At 53.6% G+C, this 22,778-nt stretch overlaps 2 protein-coding genes across 15 annotated transcripts in view; both read right to left on the reverse strand.

Moving 5' to 3' along the window:
• Positions 1-600: 600 nt before the first annotated feature.
• PTCH2 (patched 2) lies at positions 601-16,240 on the reverse strand. 14 transcript variants are annotated; one of them, XM_067725902.1, is made up of 22 exons: positions 16,101-16,240; positions 15,469-15,661; positions 8,995-9,184; positions 8,818-8,887; positions 8,536-8,627; positions 7,787-7,895; positions 6,978-7,099; positions 6,682-6,829; positions 6,465-6,596; positions 6,227-6,382; positions 6,050-6,142; positions 5,647-5,772; positions 5,416-5,534; positions 4,961-5,309; positions 4,499-4,811; positions 4,265-4,407; positions 3,999-4,179; positions 3,591-3,871; positions 3,364-3,501; positions 1,945-2,087; positions 1,758-1,857; positions 601-1,384 (listed from the first exon to the last, which is right to left on the reverse strand). In XM_067725902.1, the coding sequence occupies exons 1-22, from the start codon at positions 16,170-16,172 to the stop codon at positions 1,121-1,123; spliced, it is 3,534 nt and encodes a 1,177-aa protein (XP_067582003.1). In that variant the 5' UTR covers positions 16,173-16,240; the 3' UTR covers positions 601-1,120. The 14 variants fall into 14 exon arrangements, 10 of the variants coding, with proteins under 10 accessions (XP_067582003.1, XP_067582007.1, XP_067582001.1 ...); XM_067725906.1 differs by having other exon boundaries at positions 4,499-4,586; positions 7,700-7,895; XM_067725900.1 differs by having other exon boundaries at positions 7,700-7,895.
• Positions 16,241-17,019: 779 nt separating this feature from the next.
• The window catches only part of EIF2B3 (eukaryotic translation initiation factor 2B subunit gamma), a 169,744-nt gene continuing 163,985 nt past the window's right edge, over positions 17,020-22,778 (reverse strand). Inside the window, exon 12 of the mRNA XM_067725914.1 lies at positions 17,020-17,157. Coding sequence (XP_067582015.1) covers positions 17,129-17,157 — 29 coding nt within the window. The 3' untranslated portion in view covers positions 17,020-17,128. The remainder of the gene's footprint in view (positions 17,158-22,778) is intronic.

Genomic DNA, 22,778 nt, shown 5'->3' on the forward strand with positions numbered 1-22,778 from the left:
TGACTTGCAGAGGCCTCTGCCTTGGAGGTTGGTCTGGGCACAAAACTCCTAAAATACCTCCCTGCTATCCCCATCTGTGTTTCAATCGGCCACCTTCTTCTTCTTTTTTTTTTATTTTGGCTGTATGGCTTGTGGGATCTTAGTTCCTCAACCAGGGATCTAACCCAGGCCCGGGCCAGCAATGAGAGTGCCCAAGTCTTAAGCACTGGACCGCCAGGGAATTCCCTCAGATGCTTTCTTGATCTGCTTCCACTTCTCCTCTCACCTGTTGCCTGGCTGTGTCCCTCTGCCCATCCCCCCATGCCGCTCACAAAGGAAGGTGGGTGATGAGTCTGGAGAGGTGCACAAGGCTGGCTTATGATGGCTCTGAAAGCCACACGGTGGGGTTTGACATCAAAAACATTTGTATCGCTTTGTGTACTAAGCACTTCAGCCAGACCCTGTTACCATGTATATGACCAACACATTGGCTGAACATCATCTTCACGTGCCAGGTGAAAAAACACACCAAGGACTAGGGTAGCCCCACGACCTGCCCCGATGCCTCCACTTGCAAACTCACAGCTCTATCTGAAAACAAAGCGCCAAAGTCATTTGAGATGAGTTCATATAGAATATATTTCACTTTTAAAAATAAAACTTTCAGCATAGCTAACATCTATACAAACTACAAAAATAAACATCTCCATATAAATAATTTATGTGGTAAGAGGTGGGCAGGGATACAGAGAGCCTACCCAGAAGTCAGCAAGCAGTGGGGGACCAGGACTGGAGAAGGGTGCTAGAGGATCCCTCAGGCTTGGTCTGCTGGGGGCAGCAGGGCGGGGTGGGAGGGGGGACAGGGCTGCACTGCAGCCTGAAGTGCTTGCTGGCTTTCACCCCACCCAGTCACGGGCACAGGCACGGAGCACCCGGGTGTGCAAGGCTGCTCACAGCCTAGAGGGTGGTGGCTTAGTGTGGATCTCAGGGAGGTCTGTGATGGCTGGGTCGGGGAGATGGAGGCAGACAGCAGCAGCAGCAGGGCTCTCCAGGAGTCCGCCCTGCATTCAATAACCCCCCATGGCTTCCCAGTGCCTTCATGTGGCCTGAACAGGGTCTCCACGCTTCAGCTGCTCTTTCATCAGGTGGCTGGACATGGTCCCCTAGAACTGAGGTTGCTGGAGCCACTGGCAGCTGGTGTGGCAGCAGGGGACCAAGTAGGCTCTTCAGAGGCCGGGTGGACGTAGGCACCAGGCAGTGGGGGTGGGCGGAGGGCCACGGTCATGGAGGTAGTCACTCTGGCAAAGCTCTGGGGAAGGGTGGGGGCTACCCCCCACCTGAGCCCTCCTCCTTGTGCAGCTGGTGGGCTCAGGACCTCCGGGCTCTCCTTGTACATCTGTACCACCTTGGGGGAGACACCAGCCCCAGTGAGCCCAGGGGCTACTGGGGACGCAGCCCCCTTCAGCACCTCCCTGGTTGGGAAGCTGGGGTCTTTGGCAGCTTCCAGCAGGATATGAGAGCTGACAAGGGACAGGATGTCGAGGTCTGGGGCAAACCCTGCACCTAAATGGCTAAGGTGGGTCCCATGAAGAAGTCAGGAGGGCTGAGGGGTAGGGACATGATGTCTGGGCAAAGGGGGAGGCTGCCACCTTCAGTTGGTGGTACTTATGGGGAGGGGTCCCTGTGAGTTCAGCCCTGTCTGTTGGCCGCTGAGGGCATTTTGCCCTGGCTCTGTCCCACCCCATCCCCTGGGCTGGGAGCAGAAGGAGGGTGGTCACCTCTGGTGGGGGGCCCAGGATGGACAGCAGCACAGGCAGCAGCACGAGCCCATGGAGGAGGCCTAGGAGTGTGAGTACTGTCAGCACCACGAAGAAGTACCTGGGGGTGTGTGAGGCCGGTCAGTCTGGGCAGGTCCTGCAGCCAGTGCAGGCCAGCCCTGCCTCCTTGCCCCGAGCCCTCCCCTACCTTACAATGAAGTCAAAGTTGGAACCAGCAAGCATGAGCAGACCCAGCAATGTGGAGACGGCCCCATCGGTCACCGGGGCCAATGTGTGCTCTAGGGCCCGGGCAGCCCGGAGGTTCCGGCTACCCTGGGAGGTCAGGAAGCCCTAAGGGAATAAAGTGGTCCTGGAGCTGCTCCTTGGCCAACCACGGCCAGCTCATCTGTGTCCCCAGGGCTCACCCATGCCTTGGCCCACAGAAGGCCAGGTGAACCGAGTCCCTGGGAGGTGCCCAGAACGCAAGCACGAGTCCATATAGGTAACACTGTATAGATGAGTCAGACGCAGGGATGTCTAGAATAGGCTGGCAAACTACAGTCTGTCCCACGTTTTTTTTTTTTTTTTTTTTTTTTTTTGTGGTACGCGGGCCTCCCACTGCTGTGGCCTCTCCCGCTGCGGAGCACAGGCTCCGGACGCGCATGCTCAGCGGCCATGGCTCACGGGCCCAGCCGCTCCGCGGCATGCGGGATCCTCCCTGACCGGGGCACGAACCCGCGTCCCCTGCACCGGCAGGCGGACTCCCAACCACTGCGCCACCAGGGAAGCCCTGTCCCACGTTTTTTTGTAAATAAAGTTTTGTTGAAACACAGCCACACCCATTCGTGCACATAGTATCTATGGATGCTTTTGGGCTACCCCGGCAGAGTTGCCACAGAGACGATATGGCCTGCCAAGCCTAAAATATTTACTATCTGGTCCTTTACAGAAAAAAGTTTGCCAACCCCTGGTCTAGAAGGATGGACACCAAAGTGATAACTTCTAGGGGTGGCATTTCAGAGGATTTCTAATTCTTTCTACTTTCCAGCATGCTGACATTTTTTGTCTCCCAAGGAGTATATATTATTCTTATAAGCAGAAAAATAATAAGGCTTTTATGGGGGAAGAAAGAAGGGAGCTGTTTGCGGGGTCTGGCCAGGTCTGTGCCGGAGCTGCCAGCTGGTCCACGCCCCCCACCCCACCCACACTCTTCCCCTGCCAGAGACCATGAGGCTGTGAGAGAGGCCTGCCTGCCTCTGTTCTAATATCTCTGTCTTGGTGGGATCTTGCCATCCAGCCACCACCCCATTTCTCTGATCCTCTTCACTGTAAATCCATCCAAAAGAATTGTTGGTTCCCATTTTCTCACCTTCCATTCTGTCCTCCCCCCTTTCTGGTCAGGCCTTTGTCCCTCCTCTCTACTGAAATGGCTGCTTATTTATTTGTTTGTTTACATGTTTATTGCTTATCTCTATGCTCTAGAATAAGCTCCTTGAAGGTAAAGCCCGTCTGTAGTGCTCTTATCTCCTCAGTTCTTAAATAGTACCCAGCACACAGTAGGTGCTTGATCAATATTTGTTGAATACCAAATCAGCTGGCCCACCCCTCCCCTAGTGCCTGTGCTCACCAGAGCCACATGGACCGTGAACTCGACACCAATGCCTACAGACGCCACAAGGATCACCACGGGGATGGCGCTCAGCTTGATGCCCAGGAAACCCATGATGCCAAAGAGCTCCACGGTCATCACTGCCAGGACCAGTACCTGGGGAGGGCAGGGCTCACCCAGGGCTCCTGGGCAGGGCAGGGTGGGGAGCTATGGGTCTCTCCAGCCCCACCCCTGCAAGGACTCACTATGAGGGAAGCTGCCCAGGGGTTGAGCAGCAGCAGGGCGCAGACGAGGAAAGTGCACACCAGCAGGATGCAGACCGCCAGCAGGAAGCAGCGCCGCAGGCCCAGATACTGCTCCCAGAAGAGGAAGGGGGAGCCGCTGGGGTAGGCGCGCACCCCAGCCTGGCCTGCCTCGGCACATGCTGCCCGGGCCCCCTCAATGGTCTCCACGAAGTCTGCAGTCTTCTGGAGTCCGTGCAGTAGAAAGGGGAACTGGGCAAACTCCAGGGGCTGGGCCGCCGGGACTGTGGAGGGGAGGGGACGGAGGGAGAGGGAGGGGTGGCCAGTAAGCACCGGGAGCAGTGGGCAGGGCCTTAGGGTAGGGCCCGTGTGGGCCCAGGCCTAGGCTCTGCGGGCTCCCCTGGGACTCACTGCGAAGGTTCTCCCCGGTGGTGTCGTACTTGTCATGCAGCCACTCGGGAGGTGGGGGGTAGAAGTTGGCTTGTGAGGCTGCCAGACCCAGAGGGTCACTGCTCACCCACACGGTCAGCCCCACGTAGAAGAGCTCAGGTGGAATCAGCCCGTCCTTGTCCACCAGCTTCCTTGTGGTCAGCTGCAGAGGCAGAGAGAGCTGAAGGCTGGGCCCATGGGGCCTGGAGCCCCAGGGTGCTCCCTGACCCTTCCAGTCCTCTCCTAACCTGGCTGAAATCAAGAGGCTCCTGGGCATCCCCGGTCTGGATGAGCAGCTTGTAGGCTAGGGCCCCATCCTCAGAGCCATTGCGGTATGAGTGGTGGGTGATGCGCCCAGAAGCCCAGTCCTGGTCAAACGCAGCCTGGATTCCTGGGAGAAAACAGGGTGGGGTCCGGTTGGCCTGGAGCTCTGGGAGCTCCTGCTGGCCGCAGCCCTCCCTGCCGGTCTCCTTGCCTCTCACCCTGTAGCCAGTTGCGGTAATAGTGCAGCCAGGTGCGGGGTGCCTGCGTGGCCGGTGGGGGCAGCACTGCCTTGAGGGAACTGAAGCGCTGGTGCAGATCAAAGAGGGCGCGTTGGGAGTGGGCGTAGTCAAAGCCACCCTGTGTCACCAGGGCCACCTCGTACAGAGAGAAGTACCTGAGCTGGGCGCTCAGGAAGGCATGCTCCTTGGTGCCCCGAGGCACCACATCTGTCAGGGCCAGCCCATCCTGCACCAAGGTCGATCCATAGAGGCTCAGGCCCAGAAGAGCCCCAGAAAGTACCAGCACCATGGCCTGTGGGAAACGGCAACCAAGCTGGAGGCCCAGGGATACCCTTGGGCCCTCAGATGCTGGGCTAAGCCCTCGTCCCTTCTTGGGGCCCAGAGATACCTAAGAAGCCTCTGCTGTGTCTCACCTTGACCTGCCTGGGCCTGGAGGCTTACCTTGGTGTGGGACTGGAGCAGCAAGGGTGCAAACTGAGAGCGGGCGAAATGGGCAAGATTCCAGCGGGCGCAGGGCAGGGACTTGCAGGCTGCCTTCTGCCTTGTCCCCTCCTCCTGGCCTAGAAGGTCCCGTGTTGACCCTCCTGGGCTGAAGAGCTCAGAGGCCAGTGGGTCAGAAGGTGGGGGCACCAGGTGGGCTTGGGGAGGCAGGATGGTGACCACATGCTGGCTGCTGGCTTCACAGTGCGCAAATGCCTGAACAGTGGCAGTCAGGTGAGCAATGCCCACTGGTACTGTCCTATCCCCCAGCTCCTGGGGCAGAATCTGAATCACCCGAGCAGAGCAGGGGCTGGAAGAGGCAGAGAGAGAGCGTGATGGGTCTGTGCCTGGAAATGCTGCTGAAGCGACAGGACGGGATGGGGCCAAGGAAGGATGGTCTGGTGGGTTAGGGATACCTAGAGAAGCAGCAGAGCACATCAAGGCGCTGGCAGTGGCGCCGGTGCAGGTCCAGGCTGAGGACCGCTGGGAAGACAAGCATCACGGCTGCAAAGTTGCAGCCAACCACTACTGCCGCCTGCGGGATGGACAGGAGGGGCACAAAGCCTGGATGAAGCCTGCTCCGGCTCCATGCTCACCCTGAGCCCGGGCCCCGTCTGTGAGGTGAGTGTCTGTGTGGCCCTCCTCACCTGCAAGGAGAAGGCCCGCAGTGCAGGGATGGGAACTAGGGCAGCCATGAAGAAGGCGACCATGTTGTTGATGGACGTGAGTGCAACGCTGGTGCCTGTGCGCTGCAGACACTCACCTGTGCGCTCCTGTCAGGACAAGGCAGTGTGAAGGACGGCAGAGGGGGGGAAAGGAGCCTCATAGCAGTTAATATTTATCGTACTGTTCTAAGTACTCGACTTGGATTACCTCACCGATCCTCACTACAACCCTTACGACACAAGCACTATTATTACCCCTGTTCACGGATGAGGAAACGAGGCACAGAGAGGTTAATTACCAGCCCAAGGTCACTCAAACCAAGAGGCTCTGAGCCCCTACGCAGCACTGCCTCAGATGAGCCCAGGCTGGAGGACGAGGCCTCACCTGGAGAGGGGTGCCAGGTGGAGCCTCTGTGAAGGCATGTGCCAGCAGGAATATGTCATCCACGCCAATGCCCAGTGCCAAGAAGGGCAGCACCTGGAGGGGCACGGGGTGGGCAGCTGGAGGAACCGGGCAGCCTGGGCCATCGGCCCCCAAGTCTGCCCCGCAGTCTTGACGTACCTGGGTAGTGGCGGCATTGAAGGCGATGCCGAGCAGGGCGCAGAGCCCGAGGCCCGAGGCCACCGCTAGGGCCACCAGCAGCACCCCGGCGAGGCCCACAGCACCCTGGGACTGAGCACAGTCCCACCGCAGCATTGTCACGCAGGCGTAGGCCAGCTGTGGGGAGAGAGGGCAGTCTTGGATAGGGCCTCCCAGGGTGGGGGCCGGTGGTGGGGGACAAGGTGCCAGGAGGACCCACCATGAGCAGGTAGCCTCCCACCACGCGGGCAGCGCTGACTTCAGAGAAGGCGTGCAGGATGTCATCCAGGGTGGTGGAGGAGAAGGCGTGGATCTGCTGGGACGCGTTCCCAGGCAGGGCCTCCTGCGCCAGCTGGAGAGACAGGGCGGTGTGAGGGGCAGGAGGTGGCAGCGGCCTCAGGGCGCCGCGCTCGCCACCTCCACGCCTCCATGCCGACCTGCACGAAGCGCCGCTGCCAGGCCTGCAGCACCGTGCCGGCCTGCTCCTCGCTCCAGCCGATGTCGTGTGTCTGGTAGTCGCCCCGGAAGTGCTCGTAGAGCTGGCGGGGACTCATCAGCAGGAAGGTGCTCTGCAGGGCCTCTGCCCTGGTTGGGGTACAGGAGAAGTAGGGGTCAGAGCTGGTCTGAACACTCAGGAGGGGGTGTGCAAGGGGCTTTTGCCAGAGTTGCCTGGCATCAGGGTGTGGCTCCCCATACCTGGGGTGCCCTTACCAACTCCCAGGGGAGGCCCTACCTCAGCAGCTGTCCTTGGGGGTCTCTGGCCATGCCTCCCAGCAGCAGTTCCTCCTGCCAGTGCATGAACTTGTGGGAGAAGCCATGGCAGCCCCCGCTCAACTCCTGAGCCACATTGGGAGCCTGGAGGGGGACAGCGGAGGGGCTCATTACTCAAGGCCCTGGTTTTGGATAACTGGGTGTCTCTGGGCTGGAACCTCCAGGAACCATGCTTGCCACGGAGCTCTGTGGACCTGGAGTGCAGAAAACTGTTCTGCTGAGCCTCTTGCCTACTCTGTAAGGGAGCAGCTAGTGTCCTGCAGAGAGGAGGCCACAAGAGGGAGCAGAGGCCTAGAGACAGGCTGCGGAGAGGAGCTGGCATAACTTTGGTGGTTTTGGAAAAAGGTCCACGTACACAGGGCCACACAGACACTCAGGAAATTAGGTATGATACTCGTGCTTAGCTAATTTGTCCTGTTTCCCTGTAAACGTGTATTTTGATGAAGTCCAGCCTTTCTGGGCTTAGGAAAGGACAAAGGGATTCATAGGCCACTTGAGGGTTCTTTAGCAGAGCTGAATGGGAATGGAACCCTCTAGGTGTCTAGCACAGTGGGGCCAGGGTAACAACGTCCAGGAAATGGGGGGCAGAGCACAGAGCAGTCTGCTCTCTCCTAGAACAGGGGAACATATGAGGGGAAAGGGAAGGAAAATAACCTGTCCCTGGCAGACCTGGCTGGAACCCACCTGCCTGCTGTGATGGTTAGGGGCACTAGATGGGCAGTGGAGGTCGTCAGGGTGCAGACAGGGCCGCCCCACGTAGGCCTGGCCCACCTGTGCCTTGTCTAGCAGCTCCCGGAAGCCCTCAAGGGAGGCAAAGGGGCCCAGCTCCTCCAGCAGCTGCTCTGGATCCAGGTTGGTCCACTGGATGTCGGGGCGGCCCCTGCAGGGGAGAGCTCACAGTTGGTGAGGATCAAGGATCAATGCCCACCCTCCAAACCACTGCGATGGGACCCATGTAGTAGCCCACCCTCCTCCTAGCTGCTCATCTGTCCCTCTGTGTGGAGGGTGGGCAAGGCTCAGCCCAGCAGGCTGCTGCAGTGAGCTGTGGACAGATACCGGGGCTGAGATGGACCTCAAGACAGATGGTACTTAACACAATGAAAAGGCCCAGAAAAGCCCCATTGCATTCCTTCCCAAACCGTCTATCCTTGGATCTAATACATAACCATACAGGCACCTGCTTATAACAGGTTTTCTTTCTGGCCTGGGTCACAGCTGAGCTGACACCTAGTTAAGTCTCCCTGGCAAAGTCTTTCTGGGGATCTTTTCTGTCCTTTGTTCAGATCTTACAGATCTTCGTGTTTTGTCTAAATAAGACAGGTCTGCCTCTCCTTCGGAGGTGAGGCGAAGGGGGATGTGGAGAGAGCCCTGAGGCTGCCGGTGAGCTGACCCTGGCCTGGGAGGTAATTAGGCTCTGGGTGAGCTTTTGATCATCATCTTTACTCCCACCCTCCTTTCTGCTGGGGAGTTCCTGGCAGGGGATGAAGCAGGGCCCTGGGAGCAGCTGTGGCAGCACTCACGGCAAGTAGGCAGAGCCCCCTTGGAGTTTGGCTCCTTCCCAGAAGCAGTCGAGGGGGGTGAGGATCACGCAGGGAAACAGCTTCTCAATCATCTGCCAGGGACATCCCAGGCCATATCAGTCCTGTCCCTGGGCTCTTTTCTCCATGACCTTTGTAGGATGCCCTCTGCAATGCCCCCACCTCCCGACGCCACCTCCCCCTTCCCCGTCTCTCCAAGCCCTCCCTTACTGCAGAAAAGGCTCCACCTCTACCTAGTCTCAGAGAACAGCTCAGGATACTCACCCGCTCAATCATTCCATTTTCAATTAGGGGAACTCCTGACTTGTAGCAGATTTTGTTCAAATCCCAGGACCTGCAATAGCCAGGGGCACAGGACATCAGCAGAAGAGGGGGATTCCCGCTCCAGCCCTGCTGCAGCACCTCTCACCCCCAGCTGCTCAGGGGCTCAGCCAGACTCACTTTCCATAGAGTGATACTTGCACTTTACTGGCGGTGACGGCTGCCTGGAGGTGGAGGCCAAGTGCCTCAGGTGTGAGGACGTTCTCCCCCTCCTGGCGCGGGGTCTGTATCAACATCTGGGAGGTGTACGCAGCCTCCTCCCCCAGCTTCTCCTTGGTGTATTGCAGCTCTTGGCTCACCCGGCTGCCCGCTGCCAGAGCAGAGAGAGAAAGCTGGGGGGAAAGAGCCTCAGTGGATCAGAGCTCTGGGGGACATGGGACCCTAACCCACAGAGGCCTCCCAGGACAAGTGGGGGAAGCTTCTCCCTGATGGCCATGCTGACTCCCAGGCTCCTGGCCCTCTGCTTGGAATCTGGAGTGGAGAGGTCCAGCTGTGTGGCTCTGTGGAATTCTTGTGGGACCTAAGGTTTAAGCATGAACCTGGCTGGCTGGGTTTGGAGCAAATAACTTTAAAACGAGAGATCAACATGAGCTGGGCCAGGGAGGGGTTCTGGGGGTGTCCTGGTAAGGGAGCCCTCACTCAGTCCCTCTCTACTCTGGTGGGGAGGAGAAGGAGGGACAGAGGGGCCAATAGGGAGGCTGCCCTTGGAGGGTCTCCTAAAAGAACAGGTCTAGCGCTGGGGCTGGTTCCTAGTTCAGGTTGTCCCAGGCACTGGACAGACACTTTTCTGCAAACTGCTCTGCAAAGGGGTGGGGTGTGCCTGGCAATAATGGCTCTGTGGTGGCACAGGTGCGGGGGAGGGTCAGACGGTCTTTCAGTGTGATGCTGCCAACATACTGCTTCCACTCATGGAAGCACTCCTGGATCCTGGCAGAGGTGACATCAAAGCGGGCCTGGGGAAAAAGATCCCTTTCACCAGTCTCTCTGTTCAGACAACAGGAAGTCCCAGCGCCAGGCCTGCCTTCATCTCCTTGATCAAGTCCTGCATTGCACTGGCCATGGAGGCCAGCTCTGTACCTGGGATCTGGGGAGGTGGGGATGCTGTGAGGGATGCTATGACCTGACTGTGGTTTGGGGGAGGCGAGGGCCAGGCCCAAACCACCCCGGAGGCTTTGTGGACTTGGCCTGGTCTTAGACCCATAATCTTGCTTCAACCCATCTGGGGCCTCTTCCTGTAGGTCACTGCCACCCTTGGGGCCCAACGGACTGCTTCTCTGAGACTCCAGCCCCACCTGGGATTATCATGCTCCCCAATCTCTTTTCCAAACCCACACAATCCCCTCACTCATGCGAGCCCCAAACCCTTGGTAACTCCCCATCACAGATTCACCCATATGCTCACACCTCCCATCCCCACAACAGTCTCACACAGCCATCATCCTGCCTTCCCTGCTGGCAATTCCACCTACTCTTTTTCTTCCTTTCCTGACTACCCACTCCTCTGCAGTAGGTTCGTACTGCAGTGTTTATTTCATCAGGCTTGGGCCAGAGCTGCCACAAGGAGGGACAGGAGGGGAGGGCAGAGGTAGGCTCCTCGCAGTAAGTGAGTTTGCTGAGGGGAAGGAGGCATGGCAGAAAGAAAGAACCCGGACAGAGCTAATAAGAAAGCAAGAGAAAGAGACAAGCACAATTTAAAATACAGCATCAAGGGAATTCCCTGGAGGTCCAGTGGTTGAGACTCTGCACTCTCACTGCCGAGGGCATGGGTTCGATCCCTGGTCAGGGATCTAAGATCCCTGCAAGCCACGTTGCGTGGCCAAAAAAAAAAAAAAAACACGGCATCAAAGAGAATAAGGAATCCTCAGAGAAAATGAGGAAGAGAAAAAGATAAGTCTTCGCTGACGATGATGATGACAGATAGGAGGACAGATGCACTAGGATGTATTGTGAGGCAAGAAGAGATGGGGCGGGGGGGGGGGCACAAAGGCTCTGGACAGACCTGGCTTTGGGTCTTGGCTCTGATGCTTGGTCTGTGCTTGAGTAGATTACTTAGTCTCTCTGACCCCCAATGTTCTCATCTGTGAAATGGAGAAATGCTTACCTTGGTAGAATTAGAATCAATGTGAGCAAAGTACTTAGGAAGTTGTCCAGAACACAGTAGGTACAGATATGGAGTTATTATTCAATGGCTGCTGGGAGAGAAATGATATGATGGAAAAATGAGAAAGAACTGGAGAGAAAAAGAGACTGTAAGTGAGTGGGGAAGAAGCAGGGGGAACAGGGGAAGGAGACGTCAAAATCATCACATTTGTTGAAAACTTTACAAAAGGGGCGCATATATACAATGGAATATCACTCAGCCATAAAAAGAAATGAAATTGAGTTATTTGTAGTGAGGTGGATGGACCTAGAGTCTGTCATACAGAGTGAAGTAAGTCAGAAAGAGAAAAACAAATACCGTATGCTAACACATATATATGGGATCTAAAAAAAAAAAAAATCGCTCTGAAGAACTTAGGGGAAGGATATAAAGACGCAGGAATAAAGACGCAGACGTAGAGAATGGACTTGAGGACATGGGGAGGGGGAAGGGTAAGCTGGGATGAAGTGAGAGAGTGGCATGGACATATATACACTACCAAATGTAAAACAGATAGCTAGTGGGAAGCAGCCGAATAGCACAGGGAGATCAGCTCGGTGCTTTGTGACCACCTAGAGGGGTGGGATAGGGAGGGTGGGAGGGAGGTGCAAGAGGGAAGAGATACGGGGACATATGTATATATATAGCTGATTCACTGTGTTATAAAGCAGAAACTAACACACCATTGTAAAGCAATTATACTCCAATAAAGATGTTAAAATAAATAAATAAATAAAAGCCACTGAACTGTGGGGGGAAAAAAAAAAAACTTTACAAAAGGGAGAATATAACCGGTTAGCCAGCATGGAAGAAGAGTCCACTTTATAGGTAATCCAATAAATGCAAATTAAAATAGCAATGAATTATCATCTTCCAAATTAGCAAAAATTTAAGAATTGGTAGTACTCATTGCTGGCTTACAGGAATGCATTCTAACTTACCTACTGCAGGAGTTTAATTTGGTACAATATTTGGGGGAAAGCAATACTGCAGTATGTTTTAGGATCCTCAGAAATGTTCGTAATCTTTGGTCCAGAAATTTCACATGTGAGGACCTGGAAGCTATTGTAGGGACTCAAGCTGTCTCTGTGTGGAATGGGAGCCATGTTATGTTTTAACAAGAGAAGTGAGATGACCTGGCTTCTTCATCACCTGATATATTCTGGAGCTGAGCTGTGAATGATGCACAGGAGTTGGCCAGGGAAAGAAATCAGGGAAAGGGGTTCTGGACCAAGTGTGTGCAGGTAACTGTAAGAGGCTCTGTGTTGCTGGGCTGCTAAGAGTGAGGCAGAGACAAAACTGGATAAGCAGCCTAGAGTATGCTAAGGAGCTTGAACTTGGTTTTGGAGACTCCCCGAAACCCAGTAGAGAGTGGTGGAAGGGCTCTAAGCAGGGACTGACTTGGCTAGATTTAGAAGCACCACAGGAGGGCAGTGCTGAGGCAGATTTGAAGGTGAGGGGGAAAGATGAGTCACTTAATAGACCTCGATTTCCTGGGCCATCCTCTGAAAGGCCTAATGATTCAGGGCAGCTGGGCCCTTCCCCAGCCTTAGGAGGTGAAACTTGATTAGTCTAATAAGTCAATCACAGTAATTCCACCGTCTTTGCCAAGTGAAGGATTTAGGCATAAGATGCTCCACAGTTCTTGCCAAAGTATATAACCAAATGGGAAGTCAGTGGGGGTGGATGGTGGGGAGGGGTAGGTGGTGTATTTTTCCTCACTTTCAAAAAGGGATGCAAGACAGGGATGACTTCCCTTTTCTACCACTGCAGCAGCCACCTTGGGAGAAGGAGGTGATAAGCCTGAGGACAAAAGCCCAACATGCAGAAGGCAGAGGAGAAAGATAGAAGGAAACTGGGTCCTTGCTGATGTCCTTAGATTGCTGAATTATCCGTGCTGGAACTTCTCTACTGTCTACTGCTAGACTCCTTGTTGGGGGGGATAATAAATCAGCCTTCTTCTTCCTTCCTCCCTCTTTCCCTTTCTCTCTCTTTCATGTGGCTAAAAGCATGCTAAATGATACAATCAGGAGTGTACTGCCAGGCCTCAACTAGAGCAACAGCTGCAAGTGTGGAAAGGAGGGATCTGAGAGAGGCTGAGAAGGAAGAATTTTAATTGTTTAGTGACCAATCAGGTGAGCAAGAAGAACTGAGGCTGACCCTCAAGGTTTCAGCCTTGGGTGTCTGAGTGAATAGTGGTTCCACCAATTGATATGTGGCTGTCCCCTGCCTTCCAGACAGAAGGGCTGTATGTTCCTTATCTTCAGGGACAGCTCCAGTTTCAAACCATCTCTATCACTGTTCCTGTAAGTACTAATTGGGCTACATGTTGTGATTTTCCTTTTCTTTTCTTTCCTTCCTTCCTTTCTTTCTTCTGTTTTTTGTCCACACCACCTGGCTTGCGGGATCTTAGTTTGCCGACCAGGGATCAAACCCGGGCCCTCGGCAGTGAGAACACAGAGTCCTAACCACTGGACCACCAGGGGATTCCCTGTGATTTTTATTTTAGAGAATTTATCTGAGTCTTTCAGCTTTAATATTGATCAGGAAGGAGAAGTCACATTCCAAATCTCACCACGGCAAAGCTGGAGAGTCCAGAACTCTGATAGCTAATGTCTAGCTTCTTTCTTTGCTTTCTGCATTAACAAAACAGGAAAGGAATGGAAAATACCCTTCAGTCCTCACTGCCTAGGGCATTGTTGGAAGAAGCCTCAATGACAGATGTACAGAGAAAAGATCAGGTCAAGATCACTGCTTTCACCTCACCCGTAGCCCCAGCTAATACAGGGCAGAGTGATATTCTTTTTTGTTTTTAAGTAATGTCTTTTTTTAAAAAATAAATTTATTTATTTTTATTTTTGGCTGCATTGGGTCTTTGTTGCTGTGCACAGGCTTTCTCTAGTTGCGCTGAGCGGGGGCTACTCTTCGTTATGGTGTGCGCACTTCTCATAGCAGTGGCTTCTCTTGTTGCAGAGCACGGGCTCTAGGGCTTCAGTAGTTGTGGCTCGCGGGCCCTAGAGCACAGGCTCGGTAGTTGTGGTGCACGGGCCTTGTTGCTCCGCGGCATGTGGGATCCTCCCAGACCAGGGCTTGAACCCGTGTCTCCTGCGTTGGCAGGCGGATTCTTAACCACTGCGCCACCAGGGAAGTCCCAGAGTGACATTCTGACATAAAGAGAAAAGACCTAGGAATTGATTACCACCCTCTTATATCACCCTCGCACAAGGAGCAGCAAAAATCCAGTGGGATCTAGCCTATCCTGTGCTGGAGTGTAGGAGAAAGGATGAGGAAACATGGAGGTTCAAGCAGTGTTTAGATTGGGAAGATCTGGGGAATGGAGAAGGAAGAAGAGGTGGGAGACAGCCTCTACTGTGGCAGGAAATCCAAGAGTCATTTGGGACCACCCAGGCAGCAGCAGTGTGGGTGGGGCTATGTGCATGTGCATGTGCGCACGTTTGTCTTGGGGCTGGGGGCAGGCAGGCACAGAGAAACATCTGCTCTGGACCCCAGGGCTGACCTAGAGTGTGTATATATGTGAGGGTCTGCAGAGGGCTGGGGGGTTGGGTGGGGATGGGGTGTGGGAGCCCAATAGGCAGGCAGGCTCCAAGAAACATCTGCTCTGGATCCTAGGGCTTGCTAGCATTTAAAACAACTCAAGGGTGTGAGAGTCTAACCTGGGCCCTGCCTTTGGGTGTGGGCCAGGGCTGGGGGAGGTTTGGGAGAGCCCACAAATGTAAATTTCCCAGGAAAGAACAGAGGGGAGTTGGACTCTGTTAAAGGGTTGCCATACCAGGCTCCAGCAAAAGAGAGTTATGTCAAAACTATTAATAAGAAATGATTTTACTCTAATGCTGCCATTAGGAAGTGAAGATATGGTTCCATTTGACTCTGCTGTTGCCTCAAAGTACAGATTCTGTGCCACTTTCCCACTAAATGGTTGCAGGGGACCTCGGTGTATGGGACCTCTCCCTGGAGGCCTGCCAGATGATTTACTGTTTCCCCAGCCTTCTAGTTCTAACTTTTCTGATTCTCCTAGTTAGATGAGATCTCTCCCTGCCTTCTTTTATACAACATTATCATTTTCTGCTTTGTATTATATTGTATATTATATCCCAGCATTTATTTTACTTTCCTTGCTACTGAAAGATGGGTCTTGTTTTAGTTGCCTTTACAAGCACTGCAGTGCAGTCAAATACATATTAAAGATTGCCAGTAAATGCTAAATAAACACACACGCACTCACAGATAACTGTTCCATATACCCATTCACAGGGTTCCACCATCTGCAGATGTCCATTTATGGATGTGAGAGGGAGCAGGGCTCCCAGACGCCCAGGCTCTGGAAGGCAGGTGCCCCCTCCAGACCCAGCGCAAAGCCCACTAGAACTCAGTAGCCAGCTCCTCACCCTGTTCTCACCATACCCAAGCAGCTATGGCCAGTGTCCACAACTCACCTTCCACCCAGAGCTGTTCTAGGTCTGTTTCAATGATGGCCACGCGGAGACCCAATGCTAGGGCCCCAAAGGCCAAAAGTCCCAGGAAGAGCACTTTGCCACAGTGTCTCTGGATCCCACAGCCCAGAGAGAAGAGCAGGCCCTGGAAGTAAGCACGAAGCCAGAGTGGAGCCTGAAGGCTCCCAGCTAGGATCTGGGATGGAAAGAGAAGGGTCAGCCAGGCATTACTGCAACAACACATGAAACCTTTCCCTTTTCTCCTTATTACGCCCTCTACCAAGCTCTAGCTTCTTGGTTTCTGGATACAAGACAGAGGACCTAAACAGACACGGGCCCAAACTTGGAAAAAATTTGACTCCATTCCCTGCTTCCCACCCAATATACACCTGAGGAAGGCACAGATTCCTTTCTGAGATAGGATACATATACACACACCTGTTCTCAGGTGGACAGAGGTGGACATAGACACACCTACTCCCACCGGGCAGAGCAGGAGAAGACACGGACACACAACACAGCCTTCCCGGGCGAGGGCCAATAACACATGGCATTTAAGAGACATCACACCTTGCCGAGTGACAGACCTGGGGTCTCTAGACCCGGCCCCTTCTTCCGGCTTCCCCTCCACTCACCTGGGGTGCTGCAGATCGAGCTGGGGGTGTGTAGCCCGGGGGCAGCTCCCCAAGGGGTGGCGGCCGAGCCATGCTGGCGGGGATGGGGGGCCTGGGCGCCCCCAACCCGCGTTATCTGGGCGCCCCCATAGGCTGGCCTGGTCCCGCGTACCGCGAGGTCCCGCGTCGGAATTCAGTGGGGCCGCTTAGCCGCGGGTACGGGTGTACAGTGGCGTTCGTGAGCTGTAGGAGTGCAGGGCGGTGCGGGCCCGGGGCGCGGAGCCGGAGTGCCTCCCGCGTGCAGGAACAGCTACGCGACGCCCGGCGCGGCTCGAGGTGGCGACCGCTGTGCCGAGGAGGCGTCTGTAGTCCAAGAAAAAGGGAAAGGCCGGGGCTACGCCCTCCCTTTGGCTTAGTCGCCGGCAAATTACCCGGAGCTGCGCGGCCGGATCCGTTGCTAGGCAACGGCGCCGCGGGGGGCGGGGCAGGAGACCACCCAGGCAGGGCCACCCCTCTCCTCGCTTCCCCGCCCGCCCGCCTGCCTGCCCTCGGGGAGGAGGAGGGAGGGAGAACCCGGAGAGGCGATGCGTTGGCCAAATGTTAAGTCAGGAGAGACCAATGCTGAGAAAAGGTATCTGCTGGCCGACCCAACCAAGACCCAAAGACTGCTTTTCACAACTCTGCCTCCATTCTCTCCCACGTCAGTCCACTCTCTCCACTGAGGCCAGTCATCTCTCTAAAACGCGAATCTGATGACAGCTGCAAAACACAAAGCCCACTTGGAGCACAGGGCCCTGCAGGATCTAATCAAAGTCTTCCGTCCCATAGTTCCTTCACACCCACCCCATGTTCCTTACAGCCCTGCAGAGCCACATGTAATTTCCTAAAGCCACCATGTTATTCCATGTATTTCTGCCTTCTTACACGTGGCCCTCTTGTTTTGGCAGGCCGCCTTCAAAATGGAGCATGAGGGAATTCCCTGGCTGTCCAGTGGTTAGGACTCCGCGCTTTCACTGCCGAGGGCACGGGTTCAATCCCTGGTCGGGGAACTAAGATACTGTAAGCCTCTCAGCGTGGCCTGGAAAAAAAAAAAAAAGACCCAAAACTGAACATGCATCAACCATCCGCCTTTGAAGTCTTCCTTGAGTCACACCACCCCTTCTAACGGATAATTGCTTCTTTGTGCGCCTTATAACACTCAATTTATATATTTATTATTGCACGTGATACAATTTATGTACTTGAAAGTCTGCCTCCCTCACTAGAGAGTAAGTAGGTGCTCAATAATTGTTGAGTGGGGCTTCCCTGGTGGCGCAGTGGTTGAGAGTCCGCCTGCCGATGCAAGGGACATGAGTTCTTGCCCCGGTCCGGGAAGATCCCACATGCCACGCAGAGCGGCTGTCCGGAGCCTGTGCTCCGCAATGGGAGGGGCCACAACAGTGAGAGGCCCGCGTACCGCAAAAAAAAAAATTGTTGAGTGAGTCATTTGAGAGTTGCACAAACCAGTCTTGGAAGTGACTTGGAAACAGAGACTAGTCCCTTTATTAAACTTTCATCAACTGTCTGGCCTGTGAGTCTGTTTCTGCAGGTTCCTGACTGATTAACCCTGAGTGGCAGAGGAGGGTAAAATCAATATACTGCATGTAAAGTCTGGGAAAGAGAAAAAGAATCTCCAGTAAACTCATTACTCTAACACAACTACTATTATCTCTGGCCAATTTCTTGGTCAATTCTTCCAGACTTGTTTATGATTACATCACAAACATTTCATGTTACTACATAGTCTTTGTATCAGTCATTTGGAGAATGTCCTTAGGACAGATTCCCAGAAGTCGGGGTGTTTGGTCAAAAAGTATGAACATTTTTATGGCTCCTGCTACACATTGCCAAACTGCTTTTTGAAAAGTTGTGTCAATTAACATCATCTCCCTGGAGATCTCTCCTCAGTTCTGGGGAAAGGGGAACTTTAGGCCAAGCGGGTGAACACCTAGCGGGTTTGCCACTTCCATTGGTACATTCATCCAGCAAAATGCCTTGGAGGAACTAATACATATGTGATGGTGTTGGCTAAGTAGTGACTACACAGTAAAAGCAGCATATGTGCATAGCACTTTGTTCCTCCCTGTCATAGAGAAGAGGGTCCTGTTGTGGATAAAGAAAGTGTATCCTCAGCAATTCTCTGGAAGTAGAAATAGCCTCTAAACTAGGTTGTGTGGGCCCCCAGATTGCTCTTGCGGCTATAGCAAAAGATGAGTATGGCTGGGTGTCATCAGGACGGGAGGTAGAGAGGCTTGGCTGTAAGTAGTTCTTGAGGCCTCCTTCCTTCTCACTAGATTTGCAGACATAAGGTCCATGGAGAAATAGATTGCTAATCACCTGGGCCTTGGGACTGTTTCCATAGCAGGCCCACCATTGCTAACAACTGTGGTAAAGTCTGGCACTTCTGTGGATGCTTTCAGGGCAGGGCCTGCCTGCTGAGAAAACTTCTTGCCTTGTAAAGTCCAAACACCAGGGTGGGAGAAACTGGTCTGCAGTTCCAACAATTCTAACCCAGGGCCTAGTGCCCTCTGACTGCTCTGAGCTCCAAAGTGACCTTTCTTCTCCCCAACAAAGTTGAGTTCCTAAGTACAGCTAAGCTCAGCCAGGGTGAGCTAAAGCCACAGCCCCCAGGGAACAGGCAGGGAAGAAGCTGCTCTTTTCTCTCTATAAACAGCCTGCTTCAACTATGGAATAGCCTGGCTCACAGACACTTCCACTGGACCTTGGTATGTGTCTTGGGCCCAAACCAGAGAAATTCTCCAAGGAATAACAAAAAGAGAAAAGCAATCATTCATTATCGCCAAGGAGTAAATCTCACTACTGATTGAGACAAATATTCCTTAAGGTCTCTTACGGAGCCACCACTTTGCTAAGCTCTGGGGTTGCAGAGTACCTGATTTTTAGAAGTTCACAGCCTAAGAGGGAGCACAGAGGCCACATGGGAAACCACTGTGAGCTGGAATACTCAGGGAGGTTTCCAGAAGTGAGAACATCTGGATGGGAGAGGTGGGAGGGTGACAGAATCTAAAAGGAAAAGACGGGGCTTCCCTGGTGGTGCAGTGGTTGAGCATCCGCCTGCTGATATAGGGGACACGGGTTCGTGCCCCGGTCTGGGAAGATCCCACATGCCGCGGAGCGGCTAGGCCCATGAGCCATGGCTGCTGAGCCTGCGTGTCCGGAGCCTGTGCTCTGCAATGGGAGAGGCCACAACAGTGAGAGGCCCACATACCGCAAAATAAATAAATAAATAAAAGGAGAAGACATGGTTCAAGGTCTGGATCTTTCATTTACTGGCTATGAGATCTTGGGCAAGTCACATAATCTCTGACATTGCCCTAAGGATTAAATGAGATAATATATATAGCTGAGGAACAGTGCCAGGAAAAGTGAAGCAAACCACCACACACACACACACACACACACACATCAGGGTAGGGTCCATGAGGGAGGAGCCAGGGCAGGCCTTCTTTCCCTGGTATTCCCCAAGCTACTCACTCACCATGCTTTGGGCTGGCTTCTGTTACCTGGGCCAGGCAAAGTCAATGACACTGAGATGTGGAGGAGGGAAGCAGATGCCCTAGCAGCTCCCTACTACCACCCATTATGTTTAGGGGCCAAGCCTGGGAATGTATGCCCCTTCCCTCTAGGCAGATTTATTGCAGTAGCACCTGTCAAGTCTCTAGTGCTAGAGGCTGCAACCAGCGATCAGAAAATGGCCTTTTACCTTGATGGTGAGGGAAGGAGAGAGGATAAGAATCAAGGCAGAATTTCCCCATTTATCCATGGCAGAAGAGCCCCTGATGCAAGCCTTCTGGGTGGTGGCAGATGGCTCAGGCTGAAGACAGGTCATCCTGACCTCTAGTAGAATGTGTTCTCCTGCTCAGACTCTTTATCTCCCTGTCAGCTCCATCAGAGCTGAGCTTTCTAGACCTTCTGTCTGGGTGGACCTTCCCCACACCCCTCTCCCCCTTCCTCAGACACATTTAACTATTTAAAAAGCAGCATACCAAGACCTGGCTTATGTACCTTCTTAGGGGTAGGGATGCCTGTGGATTAAAAAAAGTCTACTCTTTGCAATTCTCTGGAAATAGGAACAGCTTCTAAACTAGGCTGTGCAGACCCCTAGATCACTCTTGGGATCCAGCTAGAGTTTTCCCTGACGCTTTCCACTGCAGATGGGAGTGGGCTAGCAAAAGTAACGTGGTGAAGAACTGGGAAGTTCAGCCTCTCGCCTTGGAAGTAGCTTGGAGGGCAGTCTTGGCGGTCAATCCCCTTACAGGCTCAGGGAGCTCTTGCTGGCAGGTAGGGGAGATGGGTTACCGGGGGAGGGGTTCTTGCACCAGTAGCCATCAAACTGTGTCTGACCTGGCAAGCTCCCAAAACCCCAAACCCTCAACACCTCCCCAGAGTCCTCCTTGATTTGGCATTAAAGGCCCGCTTCCCCCTCTCCTCCACTTCCCTCATGCAGCATCACTGGGAGAGAGAGGCAGGGCAGATTCTATCAATTCTTTTGCCTGCCTGGCTCTTCTGGCTTCTGTCCCATGGAGAGGTAGCTGGCCAGGGGACATGCAGTTGCTCACTACATTTCAAACCTCTGTAGATGCTGCCAAAAGGAAACAAAAGCTGTCCCTGCCTTCTGGCAGACAAACAGAGCAAAGAGAAGAGAAATCAAAGCACCTTGGGCACTCAGCCCGTTCTGGAATTGTTGGAGACAGTAACAGCAGTGTCCTGAGCTGGGGGCTGCTCCCAGCTGGGACTCAAACTCAGCAAGGTCTTCCCCTGGGGGACTTTTACCTTGTCTTCTTTTTCTTTCTTTCTTTTGTAAACTCTTATTTATTTATTTATTTTTGGCTGCATTGGGTCTTCGTTGCTGCGCGCCGGCTTTCTCTAGTTGCAGCGAGTGGGGGCCACTCTTCATTGTGGTGCACGGGCTTCTCACTGTGGTGGCTTCTCTTTGTTGTGGAGCATGGGCGCTAGGCGCGTGGGTTTCAGCAATTGTGGCACGTGGGCTCAGTAGTTGTGGCTCGTGGGCTTAGTTGCTCCACGGCATGTGGGATCTTCCCAGACCAGGGCACGAACCCGTGTCCCCTGCACTGGCAGGCGGACTCTTAACCACTGCACCACCAGGGAAGCCCACCCTGTGTTTTCTCCAGCTCCCTCCTTTCCTTGGAGCAGGAGCTGCTCGTGGGCTTGTGCAAGGGAAGGTAGAGGAGAGGCTTTTCCTCTACTTTACTGTCAGGGGTTCCACGAGCTCAGTGGGGAAGATCAGAAAGGGGTATGGGAAGGCTCTGGGACAGTTTAATCAATCCCTTCTCTTCCCCTACTCCACCCTACCTCCAAATCCACCCACCTCTATCCCCTTTCTGCGGTCAAGGAGCAGTCTTCTGCCCTCTTGGGCCACCTGGACCCCAAGGGTCAGAAAGCTCGGAGAGGGGACAAAACCTGAGAAAGTCACTTAAAAGTCACCCAGTCCAACTTTTCCATTTTGCAGATGTAGAAACTTAGGGACAGAGAGAGACAGTGATTTGGCCAAAGCCAAACAACATTCCACAGGGCAGGTCTTCTTCCATCGAGGCCAGAACTGTCTCTAGCATCATCGGAGCCTCACAAATTGAATATCACCTCCAAAGGGGATCATCTTGGGCACTACCACAGCTCTTTATTCCCACCTCCCCTGCAGTCCTATCAGTTTCCACCACTCTGCTGGGCCATTTCAACTCCTGTCTGATTAGGACAAACTTTCAGGAACCTTGTCCTGACCAGTGGGAGGAATGTGGAGCTCTAGAGCAACCAAGAAGGCTGGTGGAGGTGGAGATCCCCCAGGGTAGGAATGCTCATCCAGTCTCTGACAAGTTCAATAAAAGCAACTAAGATTCAGGCAAGATCACTCAAGTGAACTTGAGAGACTTCAGATTTTTGAAGCAATGTAGAAACCAGTATTTCAAATCATTCTTTATAATTACAGCCACCCACAGTGAGCACATCAAGAGAAACGTTTCCTTTGATAATTCTAGGAGGTGAAATCTCACCCCAGGAACCACTTTCATCTTCCACCAAACACCTGCAGGCTGTAAAGCAATGTAGGGAGAGGCAAGAGCAGAGTGTGTGTGTTTGGGAGCGGGGGTGGTGAAGGCAAGGTGCACAGGGATCCAGAAGAGCTGTGAGTACTGAAATGTCACTTCTCAATGATCTGAAGCAGGAGAGTCTGTGTAACTAGGGTATAAAGGAGTGCAGTTGGAGAAGACTCAGAAAGAATTTCCAACGATGATATAGGTTGCTGGCTCTTCCTTACCACGTTGGGCAGACCTCACTAAGAGGAGGTGAGAAGGGGTCTGGCTTCTCTCAAACCATGGCTTTCTTTTATTGCTCTTTCTTCCACTAAAACCTGTGGGGATAGGCTTGTTGGTTAGGCAGGGGCTGCCTCCTGATTGCTCTAGGGTCTCCAAGGTGTAATAGTTGAGCTGGAGAAACTGACCCGAGGCTGGAAGGATAGGAAGTAAATGGCAGGGGTTAGAAGGTGAGGCTTGCGGTGGCGTGGTGTCAGGGGCCAGCAATCTGTGTGGTAGGTATGGGAGCACAGCAGTAAGTCCTGGACTGAGGTTCAGGGGCCAGGCTGCCCAAATTGACAGCTGTAGAGGGAACATCATATGCAGAGGTCGC

This window comes from Pseudorca crassidens, chromosome 2 (assembly GCF_039906515.1).
Source record: "Pseudorca crassidens isolate mPseCra1 chromosome 2, mPseCra1.hap1, whole genome shotgun sequence".
Classification (NCBI taxonomy): Eukaryota; Metazoa; Chordata; class Mammalia; order Artiodactyla; family Delphinidae; genus Pseudorca; species Pseudorca crassidens.